Source organism: Fundulus heteroclitus, chromosome 23 (genome assembly GCF_011125445.2).
Source record: "Fundulus heteroclitus isolate FHET01 chromosome 23, MU-UCD_Fhet_4.1, whole genome shotgun sequence".
NCBI lineage: Eukaryota > Metazoa > Chordata > Actinopteri > Cyprinodontiformes > Fundulidae > Fundulus > Fundulus heteroclitus.
In genome coordinates, this window is record NC_046383.1 from 25,590,335 (window position 1) to 25,603,675 (window position 13,341).

Genomic DNA, 13,341 nt, shown 5'->3' on the forward strand with positions numbered 1-13,341 from the left:
TATCCGTTGTCTATACCTGCTTATCCATGCAGGCTCACGACGGAGACGGTCATTGAGAGAGAAGCACAGTACTCAATGGTCAGGTCACCATCACAGGGAAACACAAGGCAGACAACCATGCGTGCACACACTCACACCCCTAAAGCCAATTTAGAGAGACCAATTAGCAATTTAATAATCATGTTTTTGAACTGTAGGGTGGTACCCCGAGTACCTGGAGAGAACCCACGGATACACAGGGGGAACATGCAAAGTCCATGCTGAAATAACCAATTATTCAAACCCAGGACATTGTTGCAAGGCAACACAGCTAAACTGTGCCAATGTGCACACCCCCCTCCCCTCCCCTCCCCCTTTCTTGTCTTGCAACTGATATATAAAAAAACACTGAAGCCACAAAAGAGCACCGTTTCATTTACGGAATGTCCCGACAACTTTGAGGATGTTTTTTTTTTCAGTGTGAAGCAAATAACAAATAGGGCAAAATAACACAAAACTTCAATGTCCAAAATGGTTCACCCCCATGCCCCCCACCCCCACCCACCTCCCCTAGCAAAGGTCAGTACTTTACCAAGCCACCTTCTGCAGCGATTGAATCAGTCCCTATGAGCTTGCAACATCTTGCCTCCAGGACTTTTGCCCATTCCTCAAAGCAAAACTGCTCCAGCTTGTGAAAAGCAATGTTTAAATCCAGCCACAGATTGTTGGATTGAGCTCTGGACTTTGACTAGGCCATTCCAACACATTTAAACGTTTCTCCTTAAACTACTGAAGTTTTGCTTTAGCAGGGTCATTGTCAGCCAAGTCTCTAATCACAGAGACTGACCCATCTTTTCCTTGCCCCAGCACTGTTTCCTAGTCCCTGCAGCTGAAAAGGGATGGGATGGTCTTGGGGTGATGGGTTTGCACTAGACAGCGTTTTCCTTGGTAGCCAAAAAGTTCAATTTTAGTCTCATCTGACCTAAGCACCTTCCTCCATACATTTGAGGAGTCGCCCGCGTGCCTTTTGGCAAACTCAGAACCTGCCTTCTTTTTTTCTGGCTGCTCTTCCATAAAGTCCAGCTCTATGGGAGTGTGCAGCTTATTGTGGTCCTAAGGACAGAGCCTCCAGTCTCTGCAGCTCTTTCAGGGCTACCTTTGGTCTCTGTGCTGCCTCTCTGATTAATGCCCTCAGATCTCTAATGTGCTGTAAAATAAAATAACAAAGTCATTAATCAGTTGTCAAACTCTAAAATCGCTAGTAGATCTAAAATGTCAACTAACTGGGTTATATTCCATAATTGCTTCATCAAAGTGGTGCTAAGGGTCTTACTTGTAGTTTGGCTGTAACCTTTGAGCAAATGCCTTCTAGTTTTTATTTTGGACTGCACTCTGCACAAGAAACAGCTAATGAACCCCAAACCAAAGCGAGTACACCACCATGCTTTACATTTGTTTTAGTTTTCTAATTTCTTTCCTTTAAAAACATCTTTCATGTTGTCTTGCTGTGAATGCATTGTTTTTGAAAGCTATACGCAAAATTAAGGAGCATGTGCTCGTTTTCACAGAGTTTTTCAGAGTCCTCCCAGAGAGCTCCTGTCTTAGCCTAAAAAAACATTCCTAGGAGTTTTGGCTTGAAAGGGATTCAAACAATTGCTGAGAGCAACTCTTCATAAGGAGACGGCAGACATTTTTATCATAGTGAGGAGGTGTGGTTCACCCCCCCCTTGCTAAGTGTGACTTTTAAGAGCTCTGATTGGCTAAGAGTATAAGAAGCAAACAAACAAAAAGGGAAATAAAACACACTCCTAGTAATCAATGGAGAGAAATTTACCGATTAGACTTGATTAAGAAATGTGTGACATCAACTTAGCAAAATTAAATAACGTTTAATGTTTGAATGTACCTTATTTACATTTTCATAATTGTTTTCATTTACTTAGTCTTATGTTTAAGCATCAAACCGGTAATTATACTACTTCATCTATTTGATATCACAAGTCAGCATTTTAATACTTTCTCACCTCTTTTATCTTGACTAGTGTAGCTATTTATGCATAGATTTTTCTGCAACGATTTCCAATTTTTCTAAAATGTTTCTTATTGTGAGCATTTTTTGAAAAAAATATAAAAATTCCTCACTATTTTATTTGTACAATACTTTATTTTTCATTAATTATTCAAAATGTTCCCTAATATTTTTTTTATCCTCAGTAAAATTACGTCACTAGAGCCATGCCTGCGACCCGTCTGGGCGCTGAAACTAATTAATTTCCCCCTATGGGGATGATAAAGTTTATCTTATTTGAATAATTCTATGATTGGTAAAGAAGTTAGTCATCATTTTCTTTTAGTTTTAAAATTCTTTGTGAATACAGGCACTGGTCTTTTTTTTAATTGTAGATACTCTAAACTCTAGGCATGTTTTAGATTGTTTGCATTCAATGTTGTGCTCTTGAAATTTTATTTTTGAAGTGGTCCGAGGTGCTAAAGTGACCTTAAATTTGTTGTGACATATATTAAATGTATTACTATTTAATGGTGGCAATCTGACTAAAATTATACTGTCGAAGCACACACTACAGTTTACATTATGATAAAGCTAAACTTAAGTATTTTCACAGGACGTACAGGTTTTTGCTCATATAAAAGCAGTAAAATATCAATTGTCCAACTCTAAAGAAGCAAGTAAATCTAAAAACTCAAGTGTAAGGGTATGCGACTAATAATAAAACAATGAAATTGGCTTTTACTTTATCGTAATCTATGTGTGATCAGTTATCACACAGATTGTCATTGAGGTGCCGTTTCTGTTCCTGGGCGGCTCGTACGTGCCCCCCCTCAGGCCGTCGAGACGCACAGGAGAAAAAAGTCCCAATTCTGTTTGTCCTTTCGCTTCTTCACAAAACATTTTTTTACAGGAAAAGCACAAATCTCCCGTTTGGTGTGGTCCATTGTGCCACTCCTCCAATCAGAAAAGCAGGCAGCAGCATCCTGCTTCTCGTGCCCTTGAGAGCTGTCAAAAAAAAAAAAAAACCTGAGCGACGGCCCCACGGTTACTGTTTGCCTGACCTTTCACCTGACGGGAGGAAACAGGACGCCGGTGCTCTGGTGTGTTTGCGTAGATAACCCAAAGGCCGCCTGCTCTCGCTGCTCCGCTGTCAGAGATGTGCTCGCGCGTTCGGAGATTCCAGCCCAGGTGCAGCCGAGTCAACAAGCCCTCGTCGCCTCGCCTTTTGAACGGTTTTGGACTGCCATCAACCGCGGAGAGAGCGCAACTGTGCAGCCTCCTTTGATGGTGCCCAATAACATCCTCGATAAGTCCAAACAGTGTTGACTTTAAACCCTCAGAGGTGATGAATTGTGTGCAAAGAATCAAAAGGCGGTCGGCTTATAAAGAAAGCTTGACTTGGTTTATTATCTGCATCAGCAGCTTTGCAACAACAGTGAAACAGAAGACACATCCACGTACGCAACAATGAAATAAAGAAACGCGTGTTTGAAACCAGGCACATACAATGACGGCAAACAAACGTCTGCAGGAGCGCAAATCGGTCGAACCGAAAAGCTCACAGGCCCAACCGTCTCATTTCCAGCTCCTGCATGAAACACGCGGAAAGAACTTAATCAACTGTAACATTTCAAAGTAAAGTGCGCGATTCATTCATACTGATTAAAAACAAAAGTGACCAAAACCCTCTTCCTCTGAACGCTCAAGACAATCACCCTCATCTTGGTGAGAAAAGGCTGTACCAATGTCCATATAATGTAAATCTATCATGATTGGTGCTTATACATTTTGAGTAAAGCTCAAATTAAACTTTTCCTATGATGTAGTAATGCATGTGATGGCAGTAGCGCTGATTGGCAGCTCTTTGGTCAGTGGGGGAATAAACCGGCTTCAGCTAGCCTGACAGAGCCACTGCAGGGTAATGGAGGAGCTTCAGAAGATGAGGTTTCTGTCTGTTCTCGCTGATGCACGGGCTGAAGAAGGGGAACACTTTGCCCCTGGGCCCCTTGCTGAACAGGCAGAGCAGGCTCATGTCGTCGGCGTCGTAGAAGGCCACCTTCCTCTCGTCGCAGTCCAGGTACACGCCGATCCGCTGCGGGGACGACCCCAGCTGCAGTCTGGTCCACGGCTGCGTCCCGCCCCAGTACTCGCTCCCGTTGCGCAGCCGCATGGTCCAGTAGCCGTTCTCGGGGCTCAGCTTGATCCGGCCGTGCCTGTCCACCGTCTCGGAGGCCACGCCCAGGTCCCACTTGGGGCTGGAGCCCACCTCGACTTCCCAGTAGTGTCGCCCCGACTGGAAGCCCTGGGCAGCCAGGATGTTGACGCACTGGAGGAAGCGCTTGCTGTCGTCCGCGTGCTGGGTCATGACGTCACACTCCACCGCCACGGTTTTGTCCCGGGAGACGTGAATGCTGGGATGGGCAGTGTCTACGTCAAACGTTAGGGCAGCAGGACCTTTGGGATGACACCATTCATTAGGTGTTAGCATTAATATTGTTTTAGTCATTTAAAAAAAACATTTTAACATGTATTCACACCTCTTCATTGTCAACTACAGATTTGGTCACATTACAGCTGCAACATTCAATGTACTTTTGGGAAATCTTATGACAGACCAAAGCAAGAACAAAAAAAATTGTGACTCGCTAGATAGTTACCAGGGCCAGTATTCACACAGAATCCTCAGATTAAAAGTGACGTAATTTTAGGAAAAAACTTTGAATTTCCAGAATTCTAAAAAAAATTTTTTTTAGATTTTTACTTGGGCAAGTTATTCACAAAGCATCTTAGGGCTTAAGAGAGCTCCTAAAGTGAAAAAAACATTAGAAGTGAGGACTTCTTTTTTTCCCCTCTTTTTTTCCCCTCTTTTTCCTTCTTTTTTTTTCCTTTTTTCTCCTTTTCTTCTCTTTGCACAAAAAAGGAAAGAAAAAAAGAAAAGAAAAAAAAAAGAAGAGAAAAAAAAAAAAAAAAGAAGTGAGGACTTCCAGCGAGCTCAAGAGTGTCTTTAGCAGGTAAGATATAGAAACAGAGAGAGCTGATTGGCTGATCCATCACCTCAACAGTGGAGGAAATGAGCACATAAACAGTCATAGTTATTAATATGGACATAAGATAAACTTTATCAACCCAATAGAGGGAAATTAATTTGTCTTAGCAGCCCGACTCGTTGAAGACACGCCTCTAATGTAAATTTATTGAGGATAAACAAACAATAGTAAAAATATTGACTTTTTTTAATTTTGAGAAATGTACAAATATAGTATAAAGGACATTTATGTGCAGAAAACGCTCTTAATAATAAACATTTTAGAAGAATTGGAAAAGGTCACAGAAAAATCTACCCATAAATACACACTCAATAATGATGAGAATGTAAATGGAGTACATTCAAACATTTTGATGCTGTGACAATTTGATTTTTCTAAATTTCACAATCATAACACAGATTTCTTAATCCAGTCTAATCAGTTAATTCCTCTCCTTTCATCACTCAGACTCCTAGGTAGGAATTTTTAGGGTAAAATAGGAGCTCTATGAGAGGACGCTGAGAATTTTTGTGAATACGGGCACAGGTTTTCATTTAAGAGATAAAAACCTTAAAAGTTTCAAATGCTGCAATATTTCAGCCCCCTTTAGTCGACGCTTTGTAAAACCACAATCTGCGGTCACAGCTGAAGATCTTTTAGAGCATGTCTCTACTAGCTTTGTCGAGCCCGAGACTAAAATCTCTGGGTCAGTCAGGTTGGACTGAGAGCGCCGGTGATCAGTTTAAGTTTTGCCAGAGATTTACAATTAGATTCAGGTCTGGACTTCAAAACACACCAATATGCTTCAAACAGAACGTATTGCTTTCTTCTGGTCCATCAAAGTTAGATTTGTGGAAAGCAAAACCAGGACTAGGTCCCTTCAGAGTCAACATTTGCTGTTTGGCTGTTTTTATTCATACTTTTCTAGTCTGGACTGAGTTTAAGCGGACAGCCATGTTTTGTACATTTGCTACCACGCCGTGTCCACTTTCTGACACGCCGTGAAATGTTCAAAGACTGAGACGGTGTCTGCCGGGCGCCTTGTTCCTCATGATGCCTGCGTATTCACTAATGTTCTCTAACGCCTTCACAGAACAGCTTGATTTAAAGTGATTGATTTAGACAAATGTGGACCCCATTTACAGCCTCCGCAGTGTTCTACGCTGTGGTCTGCTGTGGGAGTGACAGTACGCTGGACAAGCTGGTCAGGAGGACTAGTTCAGATGTGGCCTACCCTCTGGATTCTACAATAAAAAACAATATATGTAGAAACCTGCCAATACATACTCTTCGTCTGATTTATATCTGTTGTTTATGTGTCATCCAGGGTTCAAATTTGTGTAACATATTTTATTTATGATGCTTTTATTTAAGTTATCCTGCTAGATGTGCATCTCTTTACTCTTCCGTCTGCTGCAAAATATAACATCTTATTCCATCTTGCCAATTAGGTGACATCTAAATGCAATAGGTTGAACTCGATTTTATTTTCGGATACCAGAGCATATGAGTCTGAAGACATAGGCAAGCTAAACTTTTCAGATTTTTTAATTTATTTATTTTTTTTATTTATTATATATATATATATATATATATATATATATATATATATATATATTATCTATATATATATATATATATATATATATATATCTATATATATATATATCTATATCTATATCTATATATATATATATATATATATATATATATATATATATATATAAAATTTTCCTTAGGTATGAACACTTCTGCGAGGTGTTGTAACCCTCCAGTCATTTCTCCTACTTTACTGCCAACGTTGCTGTAGTCAGGGTTTAATTAAGCTCCTTAGCTTGAGAGTTACCTGGCTTCAGAGACTTGAACATCCTTCTCCATGTGACGTACTGTAATGGAGCCAAGTATTTGCTGCTGAAGGCGCTGACATCAAAATCCGCTGCTGTGCTCACCTCCACACAGGGTCTGCTGATTGAGCACATTTCATTAGGGTACATCAAATATAACATAACATTAATTAGATGTCACAGTCAAATAAGTACACGGCTGGAGTTAAAAGGCCTGAAGCAATTACTGTGTCACTCTACAGCAATAAATGCTTACCTTAACTGGGGGAACTGTCGGGAAGGAAACAAAGAGAAATCACTTTAACTGCATATTTTACACCTGCTAAAAATAGGTAAATTAGATGAAATTCAAGCTTTTATACAATGTTGATATTATATGTTCAAAATGACTTATGTGCAAAGAAAAGCGTAATGAAATCAATAGATTCCTCACCTCAGTCAGTGCCACGGTGGACTGCTGTAGCAGTTTTATGTTGCTTTCTAGTTCCCGTATGGCCAACTCTGTGGCCTCCAGGTGGCGCTGCACCTTCTCCAGTTCCTCCTCCTCCTCCCTCCTCAGCTGATCCAGCATGTGGGTCTCCTCCTCCTCCAGGATCTGATGCAGAGCTCTGAAATCACCCTTGACACGCACCTGCAGATCTGCTCCAACCCTCTGGAGAAGTGAGAAGAAGATTCGCATCTAAGAAGCTTTTCACATTGCCAAGAGACGTTGATCAAAATGCGGAGTCTTGAACGCATGTTATTCAGGTTTCATGTGATAAACCAACACAAAGCAGCACATTAATGAGAAGCTGAAAATCATGCCCATGACATTATGTCACCTCCGCTGTGTGTGACAGCGGGGACGGTGTGTTCAGGGTGATGTCCAGGCTTCTCTACCACACAGCTTCTAACATTTTTAGTGGCAAACTGCAAATCGGACTACTTCTGGGTTGTTGTTTTTTTTGCACCCGAGTTGTGGATCTATGCAGCTCCTCCAGTTGCCACCATCTTATTTAACCAGGAAAGTCAGCACTGAGATTAACAATCTCTTTCTCAAGGGAGACCTGGGTTAAGAGGAACGGCCATGCTTGGGTAGGTTTTATGGCGGTGAAATATCTTTCCGTATTTTTTCCAATGACGGCTTGACAGGCGCTGAGATTAAATTACACCTGTGTGGATTAGGGCTGCACAATGAGAAAATCTCAAAACAGCAATAATGTTAGCAAAAATTGGTTCTGATATGTGACCATTTTCTCCTTCTTCTCTCCTTTTTTATGCTTCCATCACTCTGTGACCTTCCGCATTTTGGAAGTCCTACATCCGGTGTGAGCATCTGCTGCCGCGAGACTCTGTCCACCTTGCTAAAATATTACACTAGCATGAAAAATCCAACTTCATGACACTTGGATCATATTAGCCAACGATTATTTCCCGCCAAACAGTCCTTTGCGATATGAATATTGGAAACACTGATATTGCGATGAACACATTTAGGGTATATCGTGCTGCCTAAATGTGAATTATAATTACTAATTTCTGGAGGCAAGTTGCTGCACTGGTTTTTATCAGATTGCAAATAACCATGCATCCTTTCAGTTCCAAACGCTCAAGTGGTATGAACACCTTTTCAAAGCCATATATCAGAGCAGCTACAAGCAAAAGGTAGTAAAGATATAGACAAGTTTCACGGGCATTTACGGGTTATTTCCACAATTAAGTTAATTCTGCTAGTCATTTCCGGTTGAGCGTTTATTTACGTTGGATGGCGATGGCTTTAAAATGGGTGCATTCTCATTTAGTTCTCATAAAAGGTGGTTTATCAATTCCTCGACCTGCTACTCTAAAGAGCTGGGAGGACAATATGATGAAATGGTACCACAAGCAAAATATTTTCGTACTTTGTTGAGTCTGTAAACGGGAAACACTGTGAACAACCTGAAAAGGTCAGAAGCTTATCAGTACTGAGATAGCGACAAAGTCGGATGTGTGCTGGTACACCAACACGGGACTTTGGTGGACATGAAGGCGGATGTTCAACCAAGCCAGTGTATGAATGAATATTGCCATAACGCTTGGGTGGTTATGGAGGATGGAGAGGCGGAGACTGCCGGCTGCACCTGTACAGCTGGACCCCGGCCATGCAGCCACGCAGCTGCCAAGAGGCAAGTTCCCTCAACTTACATGTACATATTTATGTGTTGATTGGTTGTTATTGTGAGTAAGTTGTTGAAATTGTTGAAAAGTGTGTGATGTGGTGGCCTATTTATTATGTTATCATGAGTCTCATGTATCTGTCATATTGTGTGCGACATACAGGCAATTAACTACAATCACACAAACCCAATGCGATTCTGAATTAAAAAAAATAAAAATAAAAATAAAAAAATTATAATAATAATCCCTGTGTTCGTTCATAGAGCTCTTCTCTCCATCATTCTAGTTCACGCAGAAACATAATCGCGCATACGTCTCCGTGATGCGCAGGTCCACTAGGACCGCAGGTACTGTGGACAAAGCCCACTTTGTTACATCACTCAGAGAGCTTAGCCAACAAGACTGATTAGCTCATCACGAGCGTGGTTTACCTGTAAAATAAGTGGATGTGGTTTGTTTTTATTACACCCATAGGCAACGAAAAAAAAACAGTTGAAAGAACTGATATCTAGTCAGACGGCATACCAGAATATTTTCACAAGAGTAAATCCGGCAACTAAATGTTGCAGCAGCAACTTGGGAGAAGAATGTTTGGAAAGCGACCTGTGATAATTCATACTATTAATCCATAAATTCTCTGAATGACTGCCCACACACTGATTTAGCTGCCTGTCGCTGAATTAAAAGTCTCTGATTAGGCCGACCTTGTTGGACTGCTGTAGAAAAGGCCATCAGAAAGCTATCAAGGCTCTAACGCGAGAGTCTAACCGATGGGCTCCAACACGTTCAGATGAAGACCCGTTCAATTACGGTGAAACATTAAAAAGGAGGCGTGCCCTACAGCCACAGGATGTTTGTGCCGATGCTGGTTTCCTTTTCATCTACTCTGAGCACACACAGGCTTGTCGTGCACCATCTTATTCACATCTTATCTTCAGCTCAATCTGAGAAGCATGGTCGTGTTCAGATACCCGAGGAACGCCACCAGAGACCGTGAACGCAGCTGAAAAACACCCCAAAACATGCTAAAGGGAAACGTTGGCCGAGCCTACCTTTATGGTATCCATCTTGTCTTTGTCTTTGTGAATGCTGCTGATGAGGTCCTCCTTCATTGAGTTGTGGCTCGCCAAGCTCTCGCTCAGCTTTTTCTGCACAGCCATATACAAACAATGTCAGCATGGGGGGATGCTCATTATATTACGGAAAACTGTGCAATGCAGAAAGCCAGAGCAACGAGAACACCTGCTGCTGTCTATTAAATTCTCCTAAGAATGTATATTTTAGTGTAATCCAGTTCAGCAGTGGCCCGAACTACTAGTAAGCCTGTAACCGCCGTGATATTAGCAAGATTAGGGTGTACCAACTGTGTGCATACACACAACACCCCACTGTTACAGTATGGAAAATCAAGGATTTTAGTTTAAAGCAGCACCGTGTAAGTTTTGACCCAAGTATTAGCTTAGTTTGAGAGTTATTAAATTATTTTACAGGTCAGTATACAGCATTTTCTCAAAATCTCGACTGTGTAACTTGAGAGGGTCGGATTAGTCGCTGAATGGGTCATGTGACTTAGAGCGCCGCTCAAGGTCACATGACCTGTTCTGGCTTACAACATACTGAGTTAAAACAAAACAGCACAGATATGACATTTACCAGATCAGACATATTTTTGGTTCTCTGTTGTAGGATTTAGTCTAGAGAGGTGAATGTGGCCTTGGCTTTACAACTAACTCCATGACTTCCCACTCGGCTGGTCCAAAGTGGTCTGCTATCAGATTCCAAAACACGGAAGGAGGCTGTTTAATTTTGCAACAGTGCAGTGTTGCCAGTGGCCTTCAGAGGCGCTAAACCTGGAAATTACAGGACTAGCACTCCTAATGGCCAAAGGTTACATGGTGCTGCTTTAAGTAAAAATAATTAGGAAAAGTTTTAAAACCTGTGAACTTTGCCTCCCCATGTTGTTAGGCAACAGACGATAGCCCCATTTATGCATCCCTTTTTTAACCGATCCAAGCCGAGCTCGGTCCGAGCTTGGATCAGTTAACTGTGCCGAGCTTGGTTCTTACGACTGTTTACACATCATGCTAGCACGGTTCCTCGCCTCCTAGTGACGATCTACGGTACTACTGCTCTCTAGAATTGAAGGAGGGACTCAAGCAAATAAAAATGGCGGTGCCTGTAACATTCAGGAGGTTATGTTTGGTTATAATTGTGATGTTTCGTCGTTTTGCGGAGAGTCAGGTGAAGAAGGCAACCTTTGGTAAATTTACTTGACAGAGTTGGCTTTTGGGAAGTGGATAAGACAAACGAACGTCTAATCAGGGCTTATAGATGCAGGAAACAATGACAGATGTCGAGGTTCATCGTACTGCTAAGCAGAATCATCACTGGAAACCGTGTGGCACGGTAGGGAAGCTAGTATTTTTATGAATGTCTGAAATCACAAAACTAGTCAGCTGACTGTAAGGAGATGACACAGTCTGCTCATGCGCTCTTTATCACAGAACTGGTCTAGATTTAGCGCGGATCGGTTTTGTCTGGCATGGTTCAGTTCTATTTGCGTTCCATTTACACTCGATAGTTATCTCGGTCACCGAGCTCGGACTGTTCTTGGCACGGTTAAAAAAGGGTAGTGTAAACGGGGCTATAAATCATGAATATGTTCGCAAGGAACCAAAGTTGGTTCTTTTGGTGTGGCTTTATCTATCCCTAATCATTATGCCAGGGTTACGTTACAAAGTCATAAAAAAAAGGGAGTGGAAAGTGGACCTTGACTTGGACAAATCAAGCACGTCATGTCAATAAAACACAGATGTGGACTGAACCAGGGGAGCACGGCTGCATTAAACTTTTACAACTCAAATGATAAAACGCTGATCATTAATGAGCGATTGCTCTACTCTGGACCGTTTTATTAATCTTATAAGACGCCACACGCTGCAACGGTTCCATCTGAAAGCAATGCAAGCCAGGTGACTGACGCTGAACCACACAAGGAGGAGGAGAAAGTTAAAGCAATGAAGTCACCTCCAGATTCCTGACATGGGAGTCTGAGGTGGAGGACCGAACCTTCTCCACCATGGCTGCCACCAGGTAGTTGGTCTGAAACTGCTTGGACCTGAACTCCTTGCGGCACTGCGGGCAGGTTACGGGACCCTGCACCCCCCTCCAGTACCTGGAGATGCACGCCTTGCAGAAGTGGTGCATGCAGGACAGCATGACGGGCTCCCGGAACAGGTCGCAGCATATGGCGCAGGTCAGGTCCTCCCTCAGGCTGCCTTTGGCGGAGGGAGGAGGAGCGCCGGGGGCTGCAGCCATGTTGAGGGCTTCTTCCCTCGCCAAACTGAGGAAGTGAAAGAGAAAGATTAGAAAGAAAGGGGGAACTCGGGGTGGTGATCTGGCTTTTGCTCCGTCAGCAGAAAAAACTGGGAAATCAAACATTTAAGCAGCCATGCATTGATTTTAAACAGGTCCGACTACAGTGAAAGGTTATATATTATCAAAAGTCCATTAGCTTAGGTGGAAAACAAATATGTCAAACGGAAGCCCTAATCAGGGCGATTACAGCTGGATATCAAAGGATAGACCACATGACTCGCTTTCAGACGGGTTCGTTCAGTTTGCCCGGAGAATGTTAACACGGCCGCACGCAAACGCCTCAAAGGACCAACAAGCTTAGCAAAACGTCCACACAGCAACGACATAGGCGCTTATTTAACACTTTAATGTACTTACGCTGTCCGCTCTTACGTGAAATGTGTGTCCAAAACACTTCAAAGTCCCTCCCTCTTTGCAACACTTTCTTTCACGGGCTCTTCCTGCTGCTGCTGCTCGTTCTGTTTTGGAACCGCAGAGGTCGTAACTGAGCATGCGCACGGTGTAGGCTTGACGCTTTGATTGGTGCGTTTGAGAACCCCCCCCCCCCCCCACTCCCCCCTTTGACTCGGTGCGCAGAGACGTTTTATCTGGACTTTGCTTATTTTTACTTCTTTATTCGCTTCTTTGTCAATCGATAATTAGAAGTAAGAGTAAAAATGCGCCGTACGCTTACAGCTGTTATAGTTTCCCTTTCTGTCCGGGGTTTTCATGAAAGCCAGTGGCCGGATAAAAAGTCGAGGGATAAACCAGAATGTAAAAGCTTTGCCTAGATTATGAGGGTTTCAATCTAGATGCAAATTAATTAAAATTAATTAAAAGAAAAAATAAGGACCTGGCCAAATATGTATTCATTTATTTCAAACAAAGCGTCAAAAAGAGAGAAAATGGTTTACTAAGAATGTGTTGTTGTTGTTTAAGTAATAATTTTTAACTGTAATTTTAATAACATAACAGTGACATAACAGAA

At 42.2% G+C, this 13,341-nt stretch overlaps 1 protein-coding gene across 3 annotated transcripts; it reads right to left on the bottom strand.

Annotated features, from left to right (window-relative positions):
* Window positions 1-3,368: 3,368 nt before the first annotated feature.
* trim105 (tripartite motif containing 105) lies at window positions 3,369-12,880 on the bottom strand. Of its 3 annotated transcripts, none has more exons than XM_021316926.2 (7): window positions 12,747-12,880; window positions 12,024-12,339; window positions 10,049-10,144; window positions 7,294-7,512; window positions 7,117-7,130; window positions 6,863-6,981; window positions 3,369-4,444 (listed from the first exon to the last, which is right to left on the bottom strand). In XM_021316926.2, the coding sequence occupies exons 2-7, from the start codon at window positions 12,312-12,314 to the stop codon at window positions 3,885-3,887; spliced, it is 1,299 nt and encodes a 432-aa protein (XP_021172601.2). In that variant the 5' UTR covers window positions 12,315-12,339; window positions 12,747-12,880; the 3' UTR covers window positions 3,369-3,884. The 3 variants fall into 3 exon arrangements, with proteins under 3 accessions (XP_021172601.2, XP_012718990.2, XP_012718899.2); XM_012863536.3 differs by having other exon boundaries at window positions 6,863-6,978; window positions 12,732-12,870; XM_012863445.3 differs by having other exon boundaries at window positions 12,732-12,870.
* Between the last annotated feature and the right edge of the window lie 461 nt (window positions 12,881-13,341).